Genomic DNA, 27,577 nt, shown 5'->3' on the forward strand with positions numbered 1-27,577 from the left:
TATGGATGGAAATCCTTTCAGACTACTGCCAGATGAGGGTATTATAAATCCAATGCGTTTTCAGCTATGTTTTACAATGTGTAGTGTATTGTGGTTATTGATGAGAATCATCCAATTGTCCATGATACAGAGGTGGCTGCTCTAAAAGGGTAGGGTGTCTAGTAACAAAAATAAAAACAGGAACTTAGCCACATAGCCCTCAAACCTATTCTTCCATTCAGCTATCCTGGCTGATCTGGGTCTTAATTAAACCTACTTACCTACCTTGGTTTTATATTCCTTAATAACCTAATCTAGCATAAGGACATAAGGAATAGGAGCTGGAGTGAGTCATATGGTTCCTTGAGCCTGCGCCACCATTCATTATCATCATGGTTGATCTTCTGCCTCAACTTCATAACCTAACCTTGATTATCTGAGATCAAAGATTTACCTATCTCAGCCTTGAATATACTCAAGGATAGAGCATTCACAATCCTTTGAGGTAGAGAATTCCAAAGATTCACAACACTCTGAAGAAATTTCTCCTCATCTGAGTCCTAAATGATCAGCCCCTTATATTGAGACTGTGTCCTCATATTCTAGATTCCCCAGCCAGGGGAAACAACTTCTCAGTGTCTACCCTGTCAACCCCTTTCAGAAAATTGCATGTTGTGATGAGATCATCTCTCTTTCTTCTAAACTCCAGAGAGTTTAAGCGCAATTTTCTCAGTCTCTCATCATAGGGCAACCCTTTCACCTCAGGAACCGATTTAGTGAACCTTCACTGTATCGCCTCCAAGGCAAGTATATCTTTCTTAGATATGGAAACCAAATCTGCACACAGTTCTCCAGATATGGTCTTAACAAAACCTTATACAACTGTAGCAAGACTTCTTATTCTTGTCCTCTAACTCCTTTGCAGCAAAAGCAAACATGTCATTTGCCTACCAAAATGCTTGTTGTACATGCATGTTAACTTTCTAGGTTCCTTGTATGGGTGCACTGAAGTTTCTGAACATCAACAATTAAAAATTTCATGCTTTTAAAAAAAAATCAAATTTTCTATTCTTAATACCAAACTGAATAACCTTACACTATCCCAAATTATTCTCCACCTGTCACCTTCTTGCCCAACCTAACCTGTCTACATATCTTTGCAACCTGTTTTGTCCTCCTCAAAACCTACATTCCCATCTAGCTTTGTCAGCAAACTTGGATGCATCAATCTGTCCCATTATCTAAGTTATTAATGTAGATTATAAATAGCTGAGGCCCCAGCATTGACCGTTGCTGCACCCTACTAGTTACAGACTGCCAACTTGAAAATGCCCTATTTATCTCTACTCGCTGTTTTCTGTCCATCGACTAATCTTCTATCCATGCTAATATATAACCTCCAACACCATGAGCCCTCATTTTGCATATTAACATTTCTGTGGCGTCGTATTGAATGTCTTTTGGAAATTTAATTGTACTATATTTGTTTGCTTTTCTTTATCTACCCTATGTTATATCATCAAAAACTCTTAAAACATGTGCCAAACACAATTTCCCTTTCATAAAACCATGTTGACTTTGTCTGATCAGACTATGATTTTTTAAATCCATTGTTAACACTTTCTTAAGGGTTAATGGAATCCAAGTCGATAGGTGAAGCTGAAACCAAAACACAGAACTTTTCTTTATTGAGAGAGTTTATTGACTTTGTTAGGTCAATAAGACATGAAAAGAAACCCAAAATCGTATATATTTCAAAACTTTATTGTTTTTTGCTAATTTTAAAATGGACTTTCTGGTGGACCAAAGGTGATTGCTACAAATCACATGACCACAGGATAGTCCTTTTGTTCTGGAAGCTACCAACAGCAGCTACAAGGACAAAAGAATTCCTCTCAGCCTGTGGAATCTCACACCTCATTGTACGGACCAGACCCCTTGTATTCACGAAACCAAGAGACTCGCAGATCGAGACAGACAGTTCTCACATCTGGGACAGGTCAGGTCCATTTCAAAAGGGGACCATTGAGGGGACAAAGGGACATAATTTGCATCTTGATAAGCTTACCCTTCCAGCAGACTCAGAAGCTCTCCCTAGGCAATGGTTTCCTAACACAAGACCCTCAATATGGATGGTAACTCTTTCAACAGCTAATGAGGAGGGCATTATCTGTCCTGAGATTAAAGCCAGTTCCAGGCACTGGTTAAAGATCCCTTTTGAAATCATTGTGGAGAAATGACTCGAGTGACCATTTTGAAATCTCTATATTCCTTTGAGAACTGAGAAATCCTCAGATTGCTGTTTTAACACTACCTGAAAAGGACTCTAGCAGCCCGGCTGAGTCGGCAGTCGTTTACCCTCTCGCAACTCCACGAAGCCTGCTTGATTTTAAAAGTCTCTGACCAATGCCTGCCAGTCAGTTTAAGCACAGAAAGTCCATTGTGCTGCAACATCATTCCTTTCAAGGGTTTTCGTTTTGTTGTCTCCAAGCAGAAACTCATCGGGACTGAACTCCACCACGAACGAAACACCAGCTGGACTTTGACTTCTCAGATTCTGGAAATCACGTGAACTAATATTCATTTCTGTGGTTCTTGTACCGTTACTATCCATAGTTGTAAAACTCTTTTTTCTATCTCCCCCGACCTTTACTATATGTGTCTGCAGTGGAGTGAGACGTTGCGAAAACTCTTCTCTGGGGTTTTGAATGTGAAATAAACTAACCTTCTGAGTTAATCATAACATGAGTTTGCTGTGAGTTCTAAGCATATTGGATCACACAAACTGCAGGTTTGAGGAAACACACCACTGCATACTTTAAAAATAATTCAAAGCACCTTCTACTTAAGGACAATTGGTGAGAGGAAAGAAGTACAGATTGCCTGTCTCTCTCCTATATGTCACAACTTGTTCAGTCTCACAGCTCTCCTTCAACTCCCCAGTGTTCCAGCTACCTACTATTTTAATCCTTTGATGAAACAAAAATCAATAAATTAAACAAAAATCAATAAATGAGAGGGGATGACGGCCCCTAGTGGGGCACTATAACAAAAATCAAAACATCAAAGGAAACTTAACTAACTAAACTAAAATATTATTTCCAGATAATACACCCAAGCTCCAGCGGCGCCTACCGATCACCAAAGGCCTTTAGTGTACCAGTGGACACCGTGTGTTCCCTCTCCAAGGCCACACAGCTACAAACATAGATGCGGAACAGGGGCAGACAGTCGGGCCAGGCGACCCTATCGACTGCCTGCTGCCAGGTCCTGTTGATAACCATGTTGGCCAGGCCCAGGAGCAGGCTTATGAGGAGGTCCTCCTCCCTCCCCACCCCCCTCCGCACCAGGTGACAAAAGATCAGGAGGGTGGGGCTGAAGTACAACCAATAATTGAGGAGCAGCCCCCACAAATAATGAAAAAAAAGGTTGCAACCTCTGGAAATCTACTTACACATGGGACACGGACTCCCCTTGGCCACAGAAAACACATGTGGCCTGGGAGCAAGAAAACAACCTTAATCTACCATTGCATGACACTGCTGCATGCAACACCCTCCACTTCGAGTCCCGATGGAAAAAGGGAGGAGTCCCACGTAGTGAACCCCTCACTGGGATCCTTCTGCACCGCCAGATGTTAGAACAACATGCCACAGCGTGTCCTGACAGTGAGGAAGGCAAGGACATGGAGTGTGCGCAGCAGCAAGCCATAGAGGAAACCCCTCCACGCCAAATTTCTGTGAGACGGCTCAAATTGTGGGGGTTGCGGCTCCCAAGGGAGGTGTCAGGATGGAAGACCAATCTGAAATTCCATTCAAGTGGGGGTCAGTTCAGATGGAAGTCCACTGAATGCTTGAGCTGCCTCGAGTGCTATTGGGTCGAAGGCCACTGTTTTCACGCTACGGATGGCTTTGGCCATGAGCTGGACATTCACATTATTCAGGCCTTGTGAGTTCTTGTGGCGTCATCGAGCAAGGTCCTCCGCCATTCAGCACGTACCCTACTCTGGTCACCCCAGCACCCCAAGCCCTCTCTTCTGTCACCAATTGGAATCCATATTGATGGAGCGTGGATTCCTGAGCAGAGAAATCTGGCATGAGGCATATTCCAGACCTTAATCAGTTCCCAGTAGAAGGCAGACAACTCCTGCAAAGAGGCTTGGAGACCTGCCAAGTCTAAAAACAGGAGCTGCAGGTCATAGTTGAGGCCGTGCACCTGGTGGAAGAAATACATCGACTGACCAGTTCACCAGGGAAAACACCCCTGTTCTCCTTAAACCAGAGCCATGGGATATTTTATAACCCCCCTGAGAGAACAGATGGGACACCTCTAACAGTCCAGCACTCCTTCAAGTACTGCACTTGATCATCAGCCTACATTTTTGCTTTCAAGGCTCCAGAGCAGGGTTTGAACCCTCAACTTTCTGAGTCAGGGGTATGAGTGCCACAACCTGAGCCACAGCTGATACCATTTATGATCTCTTTTGAACAGAACAAATGATCAATAAATCAAACTAATGAGAAGGGGGTAAGACAGCCCCTGATGGGGTGCTGTTAGAAAAATCAAAACATCAAAGGAAACTTATAAAGTCTGGTCCAAACTGCAAGTCACTGACATGCTACGCCACAGCCAAGGTCATACGAGGGAAAAGGCCAGACCTTTATCTCCATCATTCATGTATGTCACACAACTAGACCAGATCCTGCGTGCATGGCATAAATTGTTAAAAGCACAAACAACCAAAATGTAGTTCTATATGCAAGATTTATTTTACTGTTACAATATATAACTGCAAGATCATGTTTGCAACATATGTCAAGCTGAAAGCAAGGGGAGGAACTGGCTGAAAAATAGAGTCTGAAATGAGGCTGAAGGTCTCCAGCTTGGAACCAGTCCTCATCTCATTGGTGTCTCGTCAAAAACAATGCAGTTCTTTCCATGAATACTGATGAGGTTTTTTGGCGTGGCAAATGAAAATGGGTGAGGTAGGTGGCCCATGGGTTATTTTGCCCCGTTCAAGTGGTCGACAGACAAAAACATTTGAGAACCACCGCTCTAAGAGACCAATGTTTATTTTAGCTAATGTTCTCCTTTTTTATATACTTGCAAAAGCTCTGACAACCTGTTTTGATATTCCTGGCTAGTTTACTCTCGTATTCTATTTTTTCCCTTTTTATCAAATTTTTGGTCACCTTTTCCTGGTATCCAAAATTCTGCCAATCCACTGGCTTACTATTATTCTTCACAACATTATAAGGCTCTTCTTTTAATCAAATACTACCCTAAACTTGGCTAGTAAGACAGAAATTGATCATTCTCAATGAGTTCTTGTTTTTTAAAGGAATGTATTTTTGTTGAATATTTTGGAACATTTTTTATATATGTCCCACCATTAATTTACCACCATATCTTTTAATTTATTTACCCAAGCCACCTTAGTCAACTCTTCCCTCTGACCTAAGTAATGGGCTTTGTTTAAGTTTAAGGTTTTTGTTTGGGACAGGAATATGTCACTCTCAAACTTAATACAGATTTCATGTATTATCATGACTTTTTCCAAGGTCATCTTTATGATGAGATAATTAATTAAACGTGCCTCATTACATGATACTAGATCTAAAATAGCATTATCCCCAGGTTTCCTTTGCCAGTTTGATTTATCCAGTCTCTTTACAGATTGAAATCCTCCATTCAAGTTACATTGATTGTCTCTGTTACAAACTTCAATTATTTATTGCAATGTGCAATGTTATAACTACTGTTAGAGGCATATAAACTACTCCTGGTTTACGTCTTCTGGTGAGGACGTGGACCCTGCCTGCAGCGACAGTGAGGTCGGCAGTGGACACCCACATGAGGATCCTGCACCACATCATCCCTCTCTCAACGCAAATGTGAGTGTTCTCTCTCCTGCTTATCACTCTGCTGCCATGAACTAATTATCTCTACTTTGGTTCACAAAGAGCTCTGCCAAGGAATCTACACCCTCAGCCAGCCATTCACTCAGCTCCATTCACGTCCTTACCTCCAGCCAAGAGGACACCGCCTTCATTGAAGAGCTGGAAATAAGTTGCCTGGAAGGCCTGTCACAGCGCTTATCCACACCTTGCATCAGCGCAGAGACACACAACTCGGTGGAATCTAGATCTAGAGTAGGCTTGGGTTAACAGTCTGGACATTGGGTTAACAACCACAAGGACATATGTCCACAACAGGAGGAGGCAGGTTCATGCGAGCTCCCCAGCACTCAAAGGACTGCTAGGGATCAGGCATCAGTGAGGTCCAAGTCAGATGATGAGCCTCTAGATTTGGCCTTCCAATTCATCCTGGAGAGTTAGCAGAAGGTGTGGAAACATCACGCAGAGCTGCTGGAAACCCTCAACAATGTAGCATGAGAGTCGGAGGAGATGCGTGGCCTGCTCTCTGATCAAGTGGTGCCCATATATGCATGTATGGTGGTCTCCATGGGGAGGATGGTGAACGCCAGGGTGGCCCTGTTCCAGCATAATGTGGAGATGTGTACAGACCTGCACTCCATCGTGGGAGCCATGGGTGAGTTCTTGCAGCAGCAATGCGAGAGGGAAACGGAGCACTTCGATGTCCCTCCAGATGCTGCTTCCCCTTAGGAGTCAGGCTGGGGACCCCAGGCACCCAAAAGGCGGAGGAACAGAAGCTGGATACCCCTGGGTCATCCACTCAGGATGTCCTCTTCCTCTAAGTCCCCTTCACCTGTGAGCCCCTCAACCTCGTCTTCTGTCACCACAGAGGGAGCAGCTGGCCAACAAGTGATTCTGGTGGGAGAAGTGTGTGTTTAGCAGGGCCTTTCGGAGCCTCATGCAAGCCTCTCCCACACAGATGGATCCTTCACATATCATACTCATCTCAATGTCCTCACCATTTTGAATGCTGCCTGCTGGGGTTTGCTTTCAGATGTCCATTTGAGCTAACCTGCATCTCTGCCCACCCAATTTTCACACTCCCATGCAGCACCTGATCTTGCCCACCACGACTCTTGTGTCACTTTCAATTTGGACAACATGGTGCTGATTCAGTTTTACTTTTCCTCCTCCATCCTTTACCCTCCCCCGGTCACCCATTTCCTTTCCCCCTTGACAGCTGACACCCCCCCCTACCCGGACAACTTGGCATCAACTTTCACCTCCTGTCCGTGACCTACCAGCCACAACTGTTTTCCTTCCGGATGTCCTGGTAAATGTGCGTGTTCCCTTCCTTCCCGAAAATCCCACTCCCATCCACATGCACCTCCCCAGCCTCCTCCTTGCCACCCCAGGGTCCGAGTCTGCCTCTGAGTCACCACCAACCACCCTCACCATCCCTTCTATCGCTACCGTCGAACCCTCACCTTCCCACCATACCACCTCACTCTGCCCTCAGTCATTCTCACCATCCCCTCATACCACGCAGACCCTCAGTTCTCTCCCCAGGAGGCAGTCACAGACCCATCAGGCCCCTTCCTTGCATGTTCACCTGGGCATCCCCGCTCTGGACCCCTTCCCCTCTCCAGACCCTTTCGTCCCCTTCCCCCTTAGTCCTCCCACCCCTGCCCCCCGCCGACTCCCTCAGACACCCTTATTTCTTCTGCCACCCTTAGCCCTTCCCCCTCCAACTCCTTCCTCCAGCCTTACCTCTTCCTCCAGCCTTACTTCTTCCTCCATCCTTAATCCTTCCCCCCTCCCGACTCCTTCCTTCACCCTTACTTCTTCCTACACCCTTACTCCCTCCCCTCTCTGCACTCCTTCCTCCCCTGGACTCCCTGCCCAACCCACCCAACTTCACCTCCCCTGACATCTTCATTGCTCCCCTCCCAACCTTGCCCCCCCCGATACCTTAAGTCCCCCCTCCCAATCTCACCCCCAAGCGGACATCTCTTCCTCTCCCAGTCGACCCTAGACCTTCCTCTTCCAACCACTCGACCATCATCTGTTGTGAGCATCAATGGTGACTTTTCAACTCCTGTGAGCTGCTTCACAGCAAAGCTATGTCAATGAGAATCCACCCAGCATGCCATGCATGTTCCTCCAGGGTCCCATTGCTGTCAGGCTCCAGCACCTTCTGCTCCTTGGATGTTCGCGATGTGAGCAATGCCCTGGCGGTAAGTATTGACTTCTGCACGTCACAGTTGTCAAAAAGTGCTCTGCACCAACGTGTTTTCCCACCAACATGGGTGGACAATCCAGCAGGGGACGGCAGAGATGAGTCCAGCAGGCTGGCCTTATAATGATATGCTGATATATCACAATGAGGTTCCTGACGTCCGATGGCGGGGAACGTGGCCCGCCATCGACAGGCTGAGCAGACAATTGCAAACTGGTTTCACAACGTTGTGAAACAGCTTTCTGGCCTTCTCGCCATATTGTCCACTCATGCCACTGAACATGCCCATTGCCAGTGGGCACAAATGATTCCACCCCATGGGCAGAATTTTACGCCAGCGGAATTTTACAGTCCATTCAAAGTCAATGGACTTCTGAATTGCTCGCTGTATTTTATGGCTCCGCTCCCACTGCGAGGGGGCCGTAAAATTCCCCAACATGTCTCTGTAATGATGATGAGAACTAAACCATTTCTTTTTGTGTTGCTAGTTCGTCTATCTTATTCTGAAAGCTTCACACATTCAGATAAAGAGTCTTTAATTTTATTTTTACCACTATTTTTTGCATGGGCCTGATTCACAGATGCACTATTACTGTTAAACTCTCTGACCCTTCCTGTCCCACTCTGCTTGTCTTTACCCAAATCCCTACACTACTCTGTTTCCTCAACATTTTTGCTTTAGATTCTAATTCCCCCTTCACTTGAACACCACCTCTTGCAGAGAACTGGAGATGCTCCTCCATAACTTTCACAGCTAACAACTGCAGAAGAGGATCTCTAGAAATCAGTGGGGTTTCAGCATCCCTGGTCAGTGGAGATGAAGAGCAGTGGAGCTCCCAGATGCCTGGTGATACATTTAAATATGAGTGCCCTACATGTCATACAACTCTTGAGCATATTGACTTGATTTCAACTGCAAGTCAGTGTCAGCTGTGGCTCAGTTCATAGCACCCTCGCCTTTGAATCAGAAGGTTGTGGGTTCATGTCCCGCTCCCAGAAACCAAGAACTGTGATTGTACTCGAAAGAGTTGCAATCTGTGACTGTTGATAACTTGAAAGAGTTTCATAAAGATTAGTTGCAATTTAACAAATTTTCCAGTACTAATTTATATTGTTAATCTCTGCTAAAACCTTCAAACATGCAATAGGAGTCTATGATGTTAATTGTATCAATTGAAGTTAAGTGCATCCAGGTAGAGTGTATTGATTGGATGGTTATTTGAGCACATACAAAGAGACACTTACTGACACAGGAGTGGAGTGGAGTCAGGAGATGTATGCCTGTAACATTTCACTCTGTGAACAAATTTATTCCAAGAAAGACTGACTCTGGTTTCTTCCTTCTCTTACAGGCTATCCGGAGTATAACACCCCAAAAACAGTGTTCCTTCTGGGTGAGGGTGCAGCAGCTCAGACTCTCGTATTTTGGTGGGATCAGTTAAACAGATAGTTGGATTTTCACTTAGGAACTCACTTCACAAGTGAACAAGAAATGAAAGTGGTTACCGAGACAACTGTGGAAAGTGCCTTCCAAGGTTGCAGCCCTCTAGTTCTGCTGAACTAGACACAGTTGTTGTATCAGGGGTTGCAGAAAAGGGGGACCATTGTGGAGCAACAATAGTGTGACGTACCAATAGACCTTCCAAACCACAGTTACAAAGAGAATGATGCAGTCATCACAAGCAAGAGTGGAATGCTGTTGTAAGGTATTGCAACAATACCTTCTTGCGTGGATAGAGCAACCAACTCAACAGAACATCAATCACGGCTATCAAATAAGCCCATGCAAGCCTTGACCACAACCATATTCTCTAGATATATCGCGGGCTTCTATAGGATGACAGATACCTTCATTTTAGCCTTACACTGATCTCCAAAACTCTGTTTTCCAACGGGGTGGTAGCTGCGCTGTGTAGCTGGCCCATTAAAGGAATAATGGTGAAAGTTGATATGGAAGTGGGGACTCTGTGCTCAGTTCTACATTTCTCACCTATTGCCACGACCCTCAGTCAACACCCGACACGCTGCCTAGTGTCACAATGGCCAAGTCTGCTCCTGCACAGATGTAGGCGGGACAGTCATTGGTGGGGCTCTCATGGCTTTCAAACTGACTCAGGAAATCACTTTGGTCCAGAATTCCTAAATTCTTACTCTTTATATGAGATAATGTCCGCCCTAATCAGAAATGTGTCCAGCTTTCACTCGAACAATTCACAGTTGGTGCCTACTTCAAGATCAGTAGCCTGTTACAAATATCTATCATTCTCTTGGAAAAGAACCACCACCTAACATCTGAGCTAGATCTAGATTTTTACAACTTTAAATTGTGACCTGTGGTCCTCCCTAACCTACTCAATTTGAACAAATTGTGAACTGTCAGTGGCAAATGGAATTTAATCCTGAGAAGTGTGAGGTGATGTATTTTGGGAGGACTAACACAGCAAGGGAATACACAATGAATGGTCGGATCCTAGGAACTACAGGGGATCAGAGGGACCTTGGTGTACATGTCTATAGATCCCACAAGGCAGCAGCACAAGTAGATAAGGTGGTTAAGGAGGCATATGGGATTCTTGCCTTCATTCAGCCGAGGCATAGAATATAAGCAGGGAGGTTATGTTGGAGCTATATAAAGCACTAGTTAGGCCACAGCTGGAGTACTGTGTGTAGTTCTGGACGCCACACTATAGGAAGGATGTGATTGCACTGGAGAGGGTGCAGAGGAGATTCACAAGGATGTAGCCTGGGCTGGAGTGTTTCAGCTATGAAGAGAGACAGGATAGGCTGGGGTTGTTTTCATTAGAGCAGCAAAGGCTGAGGGGGGGATAGAGGTATACAAAATTATGAGGGGCATAGATAGGGTAGATAGGAAGAAACTTTTCTCCTTAGCGGAGGGGTCAATAACCAGGGGGCATAGATTTAAGGTGAGGGGCAGGAGGTTTAGAGGGGATTTGAGGAAAACATTTTTCACGCAGAGGGTGGTTGGAATCAGGAACACACTGCCTGAGAGAGTGGTAGAGGCAGAAACCCTCACAACATTTAAGGCGTAATTAGATGAGCACTTGAAATGCCACAGCATACAGAGCTACAACCAAGTGCAGGAAAATGGGATTAGAACAGGCGGGTGCTTCATGGCCGGCACGGACACAATGGGCCGAAGGGCCTGTTTCTGTTGTATAACTCTATGACTCCATGACTATGACTATGAAACACAATCTATTCCCTCCATCATCTCATGAAGCTCAATCACATCACCCTTAGGTTACATTTCTCTAAAGTATACAGGCCCATCTCCAATAGTCATTCTTGATAACTAATATGCTCGAAACTGGGAATCAGCCGAGTAGCCCTCCTCTGCATCCTTTCCAAGGTGTCAATAGCATGCACCATGTGAGGGGACCAAAACTGGATACAATACCTTGACCAAAGTTTGTATCAGGACAAAACAGAATGCTTCATTTTATACTTACTTGTCGCATGAAAACACCCCTATTTTCTACAGTTTTCCTTTCAAGGCATTGTTCATGTACTTTTAGAAATCTATCCACTAGAATACCCAGGTGTCTTTCCTTCTCCACCTTCATTAATGTTTTTCCCTGAAGGGTGAATGCAGGTTGAGCAGTGGCCCAACCCATAATATTGCACTTGTCCAAGTTAAACATCATTTGCCAGTCACGAGCCTAATCTACAGACACATTAAGGTCCACCTGAAGCAGGGAAACAATATCTACAGTCCTAACACACAGATCTTATTATCATCTTCAAATCTGTAGACTTTGTCTCCAACACCTACATCTGGGAACAAACAATGGCCTCAATATCACTGGTGACGAGTCTCCAAACAGATCCAAATCCATATATAACTACTATTTTTCTAGGTCTTGCTAGCCCATTCTCAATCCAGCTCAACGTATCACTGCTAACACCAAAGATTTCAATCTTATAGAGAGACCTCTTCTGTGGTATCTTATCAAAAGCTTTGTGGAAGTCTAAGCAGACAATGTTGACTGGACTTTCCTCATCTACCAACTTCATAACTTTTTTAAAAAGCTACAATTAGATTTGTAAGAAATGAGTTTTTTTTTAATGAAGCCATGTTGGTGTCCCTAATAAATCCCTCTCTATCCAACCAATCATATGGTGCATCCCTAATAATTCCCTCAAGCATCTTTCCTATGACTGATGTCAAATTGATGGGCCTATCATTACCTGGGTTCATCTTATCACTTTTTTTTAAAGATTGGGACAATATTTGACTCCTTCAAGTCAACAGGAACCATTTCAGAATGGAGTGAGTTGTTAAATGTATGGGCTACGTGGGGGCTTGCACAGCACCTGTTCCACCTTCCAGACGATCCTCTGGTTTGATTGCACTATCTATTTTCAATAGTCTCCTGGGGGCAGGATGACAGGTGGAGGCTGCCATGACAGTGACACCGTTCCCAGTACCAACCTGCCTCACCTGCCCCTGTTGCAATTTTACCAAAGGCGCAGGGGGCATCAGGCAGCCATACTCGCCCATGAGCCAATTAATAGCCACTTAACGGCTTCCTCCTGCCACTGCTGAGGTTCTACCTGTAGTGGGGGAGGCCAAGTAAAATATGGTGAACCTTGGTACCAGGCTGGCAGGAGAGGTACCTCCTTGATGGGCATTTTCCTCCTATCGGAGGCTATTCCCCCAAAGGTGCAACCCCCCTTTTCTTTCCCTCCCTTTCCCTTTTAAACCTTGTCTCCCACCCCACACCCCTCCCCACCACCATCTCCCTGACCCCCTCGCCAGGGCCTGCTCACCTGGCCCTGGTTGACCTTACATCCTAGATTCAATGCTGAATGCTCTCCCCTCAGCCTCACTGTGGTCCTAACTGTGCCCACCACTCCCGGTGCCACTGCTAAGACATGAGAGCTGCCAGCCCTCCAATTAATTAAAAGGCCGTTGGATGTTTAATGGCTGCGGGATGCCCAGCAGACTGGAGGTGTGCTTGCCACTGACTTTTACACGAGGGAACGGAGCCAGCAGCCCAGTGTAAAATTCAAAATTAAAAGTCGCAAACTCTAATGACTGAGCTAAACCTGCTTGCAAATGCAAGTCATGTCTAATGCCCCTCAATTTGCCTTTCTACTTCATTTTCCAATAGTCCACCACCATCCATAGAAAACTGTAGTCAAGTAAATTATGAAAGTTTATGACTACCTAGTCATACTTCAAACTGTTCCTTTTAGCTTGACATTACTTGCTAATTTGGCCAGGCTGCCTCTGACAAGTATATCTAAAACACTAAAGTCTGTAACAAGAAGCAACTACAGCAGTAAGTGTACAGAAATCTCCATCCGTAATATTTTCCACTGAATTACTGGAATATTCAGTATAGTCACTGACTACAGTCACTCACTCTACCATTACCAGCATGCCATGCGATCAACCCTGATTAAATGAAAAGTGCAGGAGAGCATGTGAGCAACAGGACCATGCATATCTAAAAATAAGGTGACAGCCTGGTGAAGCTACAACACAGGACACCTTGCATGCTAAACTGCAAAAGCATCTTTCAATTGACAGAGCTAAGGTATGCCACAACTAACAGATAAGATCAAAGCTCTGCAGTCCTGTCATAGCCAGTCAAGAATGGTGGGTGGTGGACACTTAAACAGCAAACTGGAGGAAAAGGGTCCACAAGTACCCCCATCCTCAATGAGGGGTGCCCAGCACATCAGGGCAAAAGGCATGTCTGAAGCAGTTGCAATCATCTTCAGTCAGAGGTGCTGAATGGATGATCCATCTTGGCCTCCTCCTGAAGCCCCAAACACGACAGATGTCAGTCTTCAGTCAATTCAATTCACTCCATATATTATCAAGAAACGGTTGAGGGTACTGGATTCTGCAAACGCCTATGCCAGCACTTTTGAAGAGCTATTCAACTAGTCTCTATCCCCCACTTTATTTCATTTACCTTACAGAAATAGCCTGTGCCAATCTTCTTCTAGGCCCCTTTAAATATATCCATAAACAACACGGTACCCAAAAATCTTGGATGTCCAGTTGATATGACCAGGTACATGAAACAGCACAATGCTGCATGAACACCAGGAAATTCCATGCACCACTTTTAGACTTTAATTTGACCTCATATGTATAGATCCACCCATGGCACAGGCACTTGTGATGCTCCTCAGATCAAACATGGAGAAACTGCATGTACTGTAAGGGTCTGGCATTTATAGGGTTAACATGGGACTGGCACATTTAGGGTTAACATGGGATTGAGTACAGCACCAACCACACAGTGATGTAAGAGAACACATGACCCGCACCTAGGGGGTCAGTCTAGTGTTGGACAGAGCCATGTGCACAAGCAAGCATGGAGACAGCTGCTAGCTTGAACCCTTTACTATGTACATCCTGCAGTTAATATATACATAAAGTTAATCTACTTGAGACTGCAAAAACTTCATTAAGGCCTACCGAATAGTATTCAACAGCCTATAATGTGGTGGCGGTTCTTGAAAAAATTCATAACATGAGAAAAGCTGGAGCAGAAATTCAAAAGCTGGAAAATTAAAGGAGCAGCATTCTACCCGACGGAAACCACCTGAAATGAAGACACAGGTCAGAATCATCCCAGATTTGCACTAAGTACTGGAGCAGGTGGGTCAAACGACGTTTTACCCACCAGCGCAATGGCTGATTTTCAAGCTGCATCGTCCCAAACTTGCCACATTATTTATGCATTCCTAGGAAACATGTCGTTTCCATGGCAGGCGGGCTCTCATTCACCCGCCCGCCATCACCTCGTCACTTCATCACGGCAGGTGCCATATTTAAAGTCCAGCCGCTTGCACACATCTCAATGCTTCCAGGTCACAACTACTGCAGGGAAGACGTCCATGAAAGGCAAGAAGACTGTAGCCCCTAGGTTTAGCGATGCTTCATTGGAAAACCTTTTGAATGCTGTGATCTCCTCTGCCCCAGTTCTGGCCGCAGGATGGGCAGTGGCGTTACCAACCAGGCTTTGGAGGCGGCGGCAACGTTGGTCAGTGCCAATGCCCTGCAAAAGAGAACAGCCACCCAGTGCCACTACAGGATGAATGGTCTCATCTGTTCCACCAGGGTAACTCACTTTTCTCACCACTCTCAGCTCACATACTCACAAACCAATCACACATCCACAGGGATCTCACACCTCAAGGGGCAATACCACTAACTCTCACACACACCCTCACTTCTCTATCAGGCTCATATCCTCTCAATCTCGATGGTGGCACAGCTCACCACACAAACATTCCATGCAGTGCCATGTGTCCTGCTCACATTTTCTCCATCTGTTCCCATGCAAGGGAAGCCTGCTTACATCAGCAGGGAGAGGTCCCAGACTGGGGTGGAGTGGCCCACATTAGGCCACTCAGTCACTTTGAGGGGAGTGCCATTGTGCTGACAGGTGAGGATGTGGACCTGGCCTGCGGCGACAGTGAGGATGGCGGCGAACACCCATCTGAGGATCCTGCACCACATCATTCCTCCCTCAACACAACTGTGAGTGCTCCCTCTCCTGCTTTTGACTCTCCTGCCATGCACTACCTATCACTACTTTGGTTCAAAGGGAGCTCTACCAAGGGACCAACGCCTTCAGCCAGCCAGTCCCTCAGTTCCATCCACGCCATCATCATCACAGAGTGAACAGCTGGCCCATGAGTGATTCTGGACGGAAAGTGCTTTGCGCAAGCACTCTCCCATGCATGCTGATCCTTCACGTTTCACACTCATTCTATGTCCTGGGCATTTTGAATGCTGCCTGCTGGGGTTCGCTTTCAGTTGTCCATCTGAGCTGACCTCATCTCCACCCACCCACTGATCAAGTTCCCATGCAACACATGATCTCACCCACCACGACTCTCGTTTCACTTTCAATTTGAATAGAATGGTGCTAATTCGGTTTTACTTTCACTCCCCGATCCTTTACCGTTCCCCAGTCACCCATTTCCTTTCCCCCATCACAGTTAAGCCCCCCGGCATCATATTCCATCTCCCCTCCATTACCTACCAGCCACAGCCCTTTTCCTCCGGGGATGTCCAGGTGAACGTGCACGTTCCTTTCCTTCCCAAAAATCCCAACCCCATCCACATTCACCTCCCCGACCTCCTCCTTCCCACCTCCAGGTTCCTTGTCTGCCTCCAGGTGTCCACCCATTGTCCACCCATTGCCATCACTTCTATCGTGACCGTCGAACTCTCACCCTCCCACCCTACTGCCCCACTCTACCTTCGGTCATTGTCACCCTTCCTCCATACCAAGCCCAACCTCAGTTCACTCCCCAGGAGGCAGTTATGGACCTATCTGACCCCTACTGTGCACGTTCACTTGCACATCCCCCCTCTGCTTCCCTTCTCCTCGTTGCGCCCCTTCCCCCCTGGAACCCCTTCGCATCTTCGCACAGCTTCACCTCCGGAACTTCTTCCTCCATTCGCACCCCTCCCCCCCAGGAATCTCTTCCCGCACCCGCCCCACCCCAGACACACCCCACCACTTAGTCTCTCCCCTTTCCTGATTCCTTCCTCCAGCCTTACCTCTTCCTCCAGCCTCACTTCTTTCTCCAGCCTTACTCCTACCCCTTCCTAACTCCTTCCTCCACTCTTACTTCATCCTCCACCCTTACTCCCTCCCTTCTCCGCACACCTTTCTCCCTCCAGACACCCTTTCCTCTCCGCACTCCTTCCTCCCCCCAGGCACACTCCCCTCTCCGCACCCCTTCCTCCCACCGGACACCCTCCCCTCTCTGGACCCCTTCCTCCCCTCCAGACACCCTCCCGTCTCTGGACCCCTTCCTACCCCGGGACACCCTCCCCTCTCTGCACCCCTTCTACTCCTTGGATGTGCACGATTTGAGCAAAGCCCTGGCAGTAAATCCAGACTTTTGCACGTCACAGTTGTGGAGACATGTTCTACACCGGCGTGTTTTCCTTCCGACGAGGGCGGACAATCTAGCAGCAGTGACAATTCCGGCGGGCAGGCCTAATAATGATATGCTGATGTATTACAACGAGGTTCCCAACATCCGATGGTGGAGAGCGTGGCCCGCCATCGGCGGGCTGAGCAGACGATCACGAACTGGTTTCACGCCGTCGTGAAACCAATCACACCATATTGTCCTGTCACGCCACCGATTACATCCGACGCCGGCGGGCATGGAAAATCTCGGCCACAGAGGGAGATTGCCTGAGAGAAGCTCCACAGCAGAACTGGAAGCAGAGGGCAGAAGAAAAAAAACTTCACTGTGCAGCTGAGAACTCCAGAAATCACATGGAGGTCCAGTCTGAATACGCACAGATTGCAGTGTCAGAGCAGGAACTATCTAAACAATCAACTTCTTGGCTAGTTTAAAAAAGTTTTCAGTCTTTTAAAAGTCAGAGCAGCCTGTTTCTGAAAGCACTGCAGCTAGTCAGATTCCCAAGGCAGCAACTGAACATGGTTTCCCAGCTTGCTCCAAAAAGTGGGAGGGGGGATAGTTAATTAATCCAGAAGAATTGCAATTAACATTTCAGCTTTAAAGACCAGCAAATGCCAGGATCCAACACTTTTGCGCCACTAAAGCATAGCGCTGAAACAAACAAGCCTGCAGCTAGTCCATCCAAGCAGCCATTGTTAAAATTTTTTCAAGGCTGAGTACAAAACCGGTAAGCGCAGGTAAACCCTTTGTCTTCAAACGAACGATGGCGCCATCTTGAATTTCAGCAACTTATTAAAGCAGAACCTATATTTTAACATTTTCCAATAATGGGTCACAAATCCACTCTTCCAGAACAATTTGGACTTATTCAAGGTCCAGATTAATCACATAATAGGGGACTTTGGAGAAAAACATTGCTTAGATACATTATTGCTTCAGGTCTGGATAAAAAAAACAGAGGGCAGAATTTTCTGGCTGGCAGGAGTGGGCAGGAGGCAGCAGGACTGCAATGACCGCCGGGTCCAATGGCGACCCGGCAGCCTGTTTGAAAAAGCAGCTGCAGCCTTTCAAAGGCTGTCAAACATGGTCAGTGGAAGGGCTCCCCAGGGTGCTGCTAGTGAGCAGGCCAGGCAGGATGGTAGGGCAGGGGGATGATTGCCTTGCTGCCCTCCTCGAGGAGGTGGCAGCACAGCAGGAGGTCCTCATTCTCCAGGACGGGAGGGGGAGGCCCCCCCACATGACTGAACGTGCCTGGGAGGAGGTGGCGGAGATAGTGAGTTTCCACGACGTTGTGCGACGCATGTGGATCTAGTGCAGCGAGCACTTCAGCAACATCTTGCGCTTGGAAAGGTTGAGTACGATGTTGGCATTGGTCACTTAACCCAGCAGGTAGGCATTACCCCCAGCGCCACCCCATCCCCAAGTCTGAGTGTAGTGACTGCATTGAACCAATGATGGCATGTGTCCTTCGCTGGGTAGGCCAGCAGATATTGCCCATGCCTAGGTCACTCTGAGAGGATGGGGTTGAGATGGGTTTTGCACCCACAGCATGTGGTGCACATGGACCGACATTACTGTTTTTGGGGCAGCCTGAAGGAGCTGCACCTAGGTGCAGTGTTGGAACTCCTGGACATGTCAAAGTCAGGGTGATGACATGTTGGGAGGGGAGCTTCAAGGTGGCGTGGCACTGATTGATCTGCTGCCCTCTGCGCTCCACGTGCTTGCTCCTCCTTGCTAAGGGAGGTTAGATCATGTGGTGCCTAATGTGATGTAGGCAGCATTTGGCCAAGTGGGTGGTGGGGGGATGGACAGGCCTGGCATCTTTGTGTGAGTGTCCGGCAGCAGCGGGGTGAGGAGGCACTGGAGCCCTACAATGTCGCACTCTGTTTGGGGTGGGCCATCCGCGAAGAGAATCCAGGTACAAGTCGCACTAATCAATGCTCTTCTCTCCTTTTCAGGAGAAGAATGCACATAATGCTAATGAGCGGGTGAGGACTGGCGGAGGGCCAGCCCAAGTGGCGATGCTTAGCCGGTTTGAGCAGGAGGCCCTAGATCTGGAGAGGCGGCATGCGCTCAGGCCCACTGATGACGGTGAGGCTGAGGTGCCACGGGCAGGTATGTTTCCCCAGCACTAAGGTCACCATTGTTATCCCAACAGCCACGCGATAGTTCGGTCAGCAGGCATGCGCCAGAGCCGGAAGTGTGCCCACCGACAATTAAAGGGCCTGTTAAGTCCATTAACTAATCAATTAACTTAAATTCTTCACTGCACATCCAATCTAACGGTTGGCGAGCAGGCAAAAAGTCCAAGCGGTCTTTGCATTTTTTTGGAAACCTCATCCATGGGCGGGATGAGGTTTCCAAAAGCAAATAAAAATAAAATAAAAGTTTTAAAATTGAATTAATAACATGTCCCTACTCATGTGACAGAGTCACATGAGGAGACATTTATTATGGTTACTTTCTTTTTTTAAACAACGCTTCATCTCCTGAGACAGCTCTGTGCCTCAGGGCGATTATGAAGCATTCACTCGCGCGCACGCGCTAAGTTTGCACTCGGCCCGCATGCCCTCCTACACCCCCCCCTCTCCCCGCACAGGCAGCGCTCAGCGCTGCCATTCGTATTTCACACTGGGTGGGCCTTAATCGTGGTCCGGTCCTGATTGCGGGCGGCAGTCAGCTTCCCAACTGCTCCCACCCGCCCCCACCAAGCCTGTCCGCCAAGGGCAAAATTCTGCTCAAAGATTCGTGAACCTAAATGGGATTAAATGCTTCAGACCAACACCATATCATCCCTCGTCCAATGGGTTAGCAGAAAGAGCAGTTCAAACCTTTAAAACAGGCATGAAGAAAGTATCAGAGGGAACATTGGAAATGGGAATTTCAAGATTCCTGTTCAGTTATCGACTAACGCCTCATGCGACCACTGGTTTAACATCTTCAGAATTGTGAAGCATCGACTTCATACAAGATTGAGTCTGGTATTCCCTAATTTAGAGGGGAAGGTGGAGAGAAACCAGGGTAGTCAGAAAGTGAATCATGATATTCACAATAAAGGTCAAGAGTTTACTGTGGGAGAGAGAGTTTTTGTACAAAATTTTGCAACTGGACCGAGATGGGTCCCTGGTACAATCGTCTCTGAAACAGGACCTTTATCTTATCAAGTAGAAGTGGAAAACAGGATGTTAGGAAATGTGTGGTTCCTCTCAGAAGTCAAGAAACCCTCCAACAATCAGTTAATCCACCTGAAACCGAAGTCAAAACTTCGACCACTGAGGTGCCAGATCAACAAGGAATAGACATACTTGATGGCTCTGCTGAAGTAATTCCCAACTGCCATTGTCTAGGGACATCCCTGAAGCTGCAGTTCCTGTTCAAGTCAATACAATGGAAGAACCTCCAGTTGTAGAGTTTCGTAGCTCTACCCAAACTCAAAAACCTCCTCAAAGACTAAATTTATAATGGCATGAACTTTATATTATTATATATAATATGGGTTAAGATATTTTTGTAAATAAGAGGGTATAACAAAATTAAAGGGGGAGGAATGTAGTAATTGTAAATTAAACAATTTTTTACTGTTATGGGGATCATGTGACTATACAGACGAAGCATCCCTAAGCGCGGGGAATCTTAGGGACGGAGCTTTTGAGCCTTGGTCTTGGAACAAGTCACATCAGGAGTCTGTAAATAAAATTTACTGTTTCTTATAAGAAACCAGCCTTGCATTCTAAGTTTATTACACTCACTCCCCCCTACCAACACCTTCGTCCCCCACCCCTCAGCCTCACCCCCACCAACACCTTTGTTTCCCCCTTCCCAACCTCACACCCCCCCGACACTCCTTCCTCTCCAAGTCAATCCTAGACCTTCCTCTCCCAAACCCAGCCAGACCTTCCTCTCCAACCCCGACGATCATCTGTTGTGAGCAGACCCTCAACAATAACTTTCCAGCTTCCATGAGCTGCTTCGCGGCTGAGCCATGTCCATGGGAATCCACGCAGCATGCGATGGACATCCTCCAGGGTCCAGTAGCTGTTGGGCTCCAGCATCTTCTGCTCCTCGGATGTCCACAGTGTGAGCAAGGCTCTGACGTTAAGTCCCAACCTCTGCACGTCACATTTTGTCAAGGCATGTTCTGCACCGATGTGTTTTCCCACCGACATTGGTAAATGATCCAGCATGGGGGAATGATTCTGGTGGGCTGGGCTTTTAATGATATGTAGATGTATTACAATGAGGTTCTCGATGTCTGACGATGGGAAACGTGGCCTGCCATTGACAGGCAGAGCAGACGATCGCAAACCAGTTTCATGACGTTGTGAAACCAAATTTTGGCCTTCTCTAAATATTGTTTGCTCACGCCGCTGAACACCCCGACACCAGCAGGAATGGAAAATTCCACCCACTGATTCAGCACTGCGTCCAGTTCTGGATACGACACTTTAGAAAGGATGTGAAGGCATTAGAGAGGCTGCAGAAAAGATTCATGAGAATGGTTCCAGGAATGAGGAACTTCAGTTACATAGATAGATTGGATAAGTTGGAACTGTTTTCCTTGAAGAAGAGAGAGTTGAGAGGAAACTTGAGAGAGGTATTCAAAATCATGAGGGGTCTGTACAGAGTAGTTAAGGAAAAACTGTTCCCAATAGTGGAAAGATCGAGAAGCACAAGGCACAGGTTTAACGTAATTGGCAAAAGTAGCAATGGGGACAGGAGGAAAAACATTTTGCACAGTGAGTAGTTTGGATTTGGAATGCACTGCCTGGCAATGCGGTGGAGGCAGGTTCAATCAACGCTTTCAAGAGCAAATTGGATTATTATCTGAAAAGGAAGAATGTGCAGGGCTACAGGAAGAAGGCGGGGGAGTGGTACAAGATGAATTGCTCCTTCAAAGAGCCAGCACAGGCACAATAGGCCAAATAGCCTTTTTCTGTGCTGTAACCATTCTAAGAAACTCTGGTTTGTACTAAAAGCCTAAATATGGGAAACTCCAACTGTGTTCCTGCAGTGCAATGCACAAATGCTCATTGAAACCATTTAGTCCATTCTTCACAGAGGATATTTCCCTTATCTCAAAAGCAGCTGTAAGTGGTCTTGAAGAAAATAAATCTTCATGTAAGACAAAAACTATGCATGCCTCAGAAAGTTCCTTTGAAGAAAATTCGCCTAAAGCATTTCAGAGCATACATGTTATCAACATATCGTCTCATATAAACACCTATAAATGTGATTCTCAGCTCATCTTAAAAAATTTCTGCCTCAAGTCTTTGCACAGTCAGCCAGAAGAAAAAATAGGTTTCATCTGCCTTAAATTCTCATTCCAACTGATGATTGCATGTGACCATTCTGCTTTTCACTGATCTGCTTGGTTTATGTTAATAACTTCCTATCCCACTGAAAAAACTGTCCTTTACCATGAAACAGTGACATACTAACACATGGGTTGAAAAGTTGACTATTACCTTAAAAATCTAAAATAAGCAACTTGCCAAAATATGAAAAGTGCTTCAGGTAACTTCAAAAGCAACCCTTGCATATTAACCCAAGAGATAATTAATCACAAGTAGACTTGGCTGCAACTTTAAACGGTGGACACCCAGCCAAAGACTAACACTCCACTATTCAATTTCTTAACAATTGTTTAGCAACGAGTTTTCCTAAATTCTTGCATCCAAAGAAAACAAATACACCTTACAATAAAATGTCGTTTGATCCCTATATTAAAAAATGCATTTGCATTTATACAGTGTATTTTCATGACAATCTGATGTTTCAAGCACTTTACAGCCAATGAAGTACTTTTGAAGGGTACTCACTGTTATAATGTAGGAAACATGGCAGCTAATTTTGCACACAACAAACTGTCACAAACAGTAATGTGATAATGAACAGATAATCTATTTTTACGATGTTGATTGAGGGATAAATATTTGCCAGGACACAAGCGATAGCTGTCCTGCTTTTCTTCAAAATAATGCCATGGGATCTTTTACATCCACCAGAACCAGCAAATGGAACTTCAGTTTAATGTCTCATCCAAAAGGTTGTACCTCCGAAAGTATAGCACACCCTCAGTACTGCACTGGAGTGTCAGACTTGATTTTTGTGCTCAGGTCTTGGAGTGGAACTTGAATCTACAATCTTGTGACTCAGAGATGAGAGTGCTCCAACTGAAGTGCTGTGGCACAATATAATAGACATTGATAGCCATCCTTGCCATGCAGCAGATATGTCAGACAGATGTTAATGAAAATCAAGTGGCCTCCCAGAGTACAATGATTTTTGAAGGCATGCCCTCAGCTATTTTCTAACCACTACAATTTTTATTTCTTTAAAAGGTTGAGCAAAAAAGCAAGAATTGGCCCCAAACCATGTTAGCCACATATCCAGTCATGATCCAACATTGCTAGCGCTGGTCTTAACTGCCGATTTCCCAATTGTTCCTGTGAGGATGAAGAATCCTAACAAGACCAGTAATATAATGAGAGCAGGACTCGGGGACACAGTTTTAAGTGGTTACACATAGGCTTGATCTCACCAGACATGCTTATCTAATGCCAGCAGAATTAAGGCCAACTGGACCTCTGGCACAAGGTTGGGAACTGCAAAACCATTGATGAAGAAGGAAGAGGATTGAGGGTATTGAAGCAGCCTATGTTATAAGGAGGCCACTTGGCCACCCAGGGTTAAGAGAAGAGAAACACAAGATTCTCCTCAGGTTAGCCAGCTACCTCCAGAGTTTTTTGGGGTCTTTGGCACAGGGCACCTCACACAACAGAATGCCAACTCCTGCTGGGTCCAGCTCCTGAATCGGGAAACTTTGCAAGGGAGACAGGGCGGGCTGAATAGTGTTTGGATTCGCCTAGGATAAATAGCGGATTATGGCCCAAGAGTTTTGCAACGCCAACTATGTTTTATTGAAACAGCAAAAGAATTAGCAAATACCAAATGCTTAATCTTATTGAGATGGAGATACAACTTAGAAGCTGCAAAAAAAAGAGATCCCAGAGATTCGGCAATTTAAGTATGTCTTTTTTGTGTCCAACGCTCTTCTTGTCTTAAAGATGAATCCTTCCAAATGTGGGAGTGTTGGAGCCATGAAGAGACCAGCAAATTCGCCTACATTTAAAGTACCTCCTCAACCTCAATTACTAATTGGAAACTAGCAACCTGTGGCTTTTTTATTAAACTCATATTTTGGCAACAAAACAGAAGGGTCAAGTTACAGCTTTGGAACTTATAACATTCTTATACAGTAAATTCAGTAAAATTACCAATTTGTGCCATAAATGTTCCAGAGTCATCAGCTGATCTTGGATGCTGCCTTCTAATTTTCCGTTGTTTCTTAATTTCACTTCCTGAAAAAAGAAGATAAACCCATTTAACCCTTTGATCTATGCTGACTTAAATTCCGAAAATAAGAGCTTTAATATTTTTAGTAAACTGAAGTATATTTTACAGGGCAATTCATTATAAAATAGAGCATACCAGTTCATCCTCGAACAAGACTTTTGGCCTTAGTTAGAATACTGTCCAATTTTCTCTCCTCACAGGTGGTCGATATTGATGGGGTGCAGATGAGGTCCACAAGAATAATTTGCAATTTAAACCATCTTAGTTCACCTGAGAAGCTCAAAGAGCTGGCATTTTATACTTAAGGCAAGCATTGACTTAGGTGTGATTTGATTAAGGTTCATAAGATAATAAAGGGATAAGACAGTGTTTGTTAGGCCAATTATTTCAACTGAATTATTTAGGGCGTACCGGGTTGGGTGGGGTGGGGGGAGAGAGTGTCATTAGGTCTTTTCCTGTCCATCAACTATGTAAGGTTAGAATATAAAGTTCGTCAGCAAATAACCACTTATCTAATTTTACTGAAAAACATTCTGTCCAATAATCTCATTACATATCAACCCCACTTATCATAACATGGTTCTCTTATAACCTGCCTCACCCTGTACATGCCTCCCATGAGTGCTGAATTTTACTAATGTCTCTTTACAACACATCTTCTTTAGGGTATAGCTCTATTCTTCTAACCAGCATATTTTAATAGCACATCACTTTCTAAAGCAAGTAGCAAGTAACGTTCACGCCACACAAATGTCAGGCAATGACCATCTCCTAAAAGAGAGAATCCAATCATCGCCCCCTGATGTTCAATGGCATTACCATCACTGAATCCCCCACTATCAACATCCTGGGGGCTACCATTGACCAGAAGCTGAACTGGACTAGTCATATGAATACTATGGCTATAAGAGCAGGTCAGAGGCTCGGAATCCTGCAGCGAGTAACTCACCTCCTGACTCCCCAAAGCCTGTCCATCACCTACAAGGCACAAGTCAGGAGTGTGATGGAATACTCCCCACTTGCCTGGATGAGTGCAGCTCCCACAACACTCAAGAAATTTGACATCGTGCAGGACAAAGCAGCCCACTTGATTGGCACCTCATCCACAAACATTCACTCCCTCCACCACGCATACACAGTAGCAGCAGATAGTGCGTACCATCTACAAGATGCACTGCAGGAACTCATCAAGGCTCCTTAGGCAGCACCTTCCAAACCTACGACCACCAACATCAAGAAGGACAAGGGCAGCAGATAGATGGGAATACCACCAATGGAAGTTCCCCTCCAAGTCACACACCATCCTGACTTGGAACTATATCGCTGTTCCTTCACTGTCACTGGGTCAAAATCCTGGAACTCCCTTCCTAACAGCACTGTGGGTGTACCTACAACACATGGACTGCAGTGGTTCAAGAAGTCAGCTCACCACCACCTTCTCAAGGCCAAACAGAGATGGGCAATAAATGCTGGCTCAGCAAGCGAAACCCACATCCCATGAATTAATAATAGAAAAAAATGCCATTTTCAGAGTGGCACTCCGTTTAATATGCATTTCTTCATACAGCATGTGCCTCTCTATAAAACCTGGTTCTTTTAACACATCGCCGACTCCCTCTACATTCCTTTACTTGTGCATACTATACTTTTATCACTTAATCAGGCATTTTTAGCAACATCCTTCGATTCCCCACTTATCTCAATCCTCCTTTTTAACATGCCTTTTCAATAACACACCCGACTTCCTGTATTAATGTTGCACTAACCGAGGATTCATAATCAAGTCAATATCTATGGGCATGTAGGGTTTATCAAATAGCAAACATTTTATTTACATATTGCTTTTATTTCTGATAAAATTCAAACTGTAAGTATTGAATATTATTTCAGTTTATATATGTCATCATATTCTTGACCATAGTGTTGCAATGATTCTAGGAGTAAGCAGTAAAAGCAGGGAAAAAAACTGTTTTTCAGGGTTCCTGAAAAGACTTGTTTTATTATTTCAGGGATGGGACTGTCGCTGGCAAGGGCAGCACTTGTTGCCTATCCCTAATTACACTTGATGCTCCACCATCTTGAACCGCTGCAGTCCATGTGGTGTAGGTACACTAATAGTGCTGTTAGAGAGGGAGTTTCAGGTTTTACATGTAGTGACAGTGAAGGAATGGAGAAATAGGCCTGAATTTTCATCCTTGAGGCAGGTAGCGGAAACCTAGAAAATTCCAGGCTCAGCCCACCCACCTTGGGAGAAAATGCCTGCAAAGTCCGCATCTTCATTATTGGGGGCAGGGGCATGTATAGCCTGGAGTCGGGCCAGCCTACCCGAGAAAAATTTGGAGACAACCACAGGAGCTGCCGGGTGCCAAGGCAGGCAGTTTAAAAGGCCCACCTGAATGCTGTGGGGCTTCGCCCTGGTTAAAATAAAGGCATAAAGACCCTCCAGCCCTCACTGCTCACACCCTCTCGCCCTCCACACAATCCCTTGCCACATCCATGCCACCTCATGCCCTCCACCCACTCCTTATACCTCCTCATGTCCTCTATGCCAAAGCTATGCCCTTCTACCCACTCCTTTGCCCCCTATACCAAGCTATGCCATTCCACCCGCTCCCTATGGCCCCCATGCCCTCTATGCCAAGTTATGAAACCTCCATGCTTATTGACCAAAACAACTGTGTGGAACCAATGAACTCTATAGTGTCAGTAGGATGTGGTAAAATGAAGTAATTCATTCATAACTTTCTGTTACATTACATATGCTCATGAAGTATGCTTGGCTGAGAGCCCAGACAACCATTACTTTTGTTGAAACACCTCCGCCCCACAGAAAACATTGCTTGATTGACAGCCTAGGCTCTCTGATCTCTGCTTTCAATTTCACAATACATATTTACTTGAGGTAAAGTGGCTTCAAGGGCTTGCAATTTTTGTTATTGATACATTAAAGGTTCTGGATGATTGACAGTTTATTTTCTTCAAGTGGGCTGACTTTTATTTAACATAGTAGAAAGTATTGAATGAATAACTTTTTTTTTAATGTTTTGTGGGCATGAGGAGGACCTTTGGAGCTTACCTATTAAAAAGTCCACTCATACTGGCTATGGTTCACAACTCCTTGGATGTGCCATGAACTATGACTCTTAAAAACTGGCCCGACAACATGAAAATAGTGGAGGAGTAGGAC

The 27,577-nt window shown here is 45.6% G+C and overlaps 1 protein-coding gene across 1 annotated transcript in view; it reads right to left on the reverse strand.

The window, feature by feature from the left end:
* adgrb2 (adhesion G protein-coupled receptor B2) overlaps positions 1 to 27,577 on the reverse strand; it is a 1,091,625-nt gene that overhangs the window by 775,718 nt on the left and 288,330 nt on the right. The window contains exon 3 of the mRNA XM_078566906.1: positions 24,312 to 24,395. Coding sequence (XP_078423032.1) covers positions 24,312 to 24,395 — 84 coding nt within the window. The remainder of the gene's footprint in view (positions 1 to 24,311; positions 24,396 to 27,577) is intronic.

The sequence above is a fragment of the Cetorhinus maximus genome, chromosome 21 (genome assembly GCF_964194155.1).
Source record: "Cetorhinus maximus chromosome 21, sCetMax3.hap1.1, whole genome shotgun sequence".
NCBI classification, from domain to species: Eukaryota; Metazoa; Chordata; class Chondrichthyes; order Lamniformes; family Cetorhinidae; genus Cetorhinus; species Cetorhinus maximus.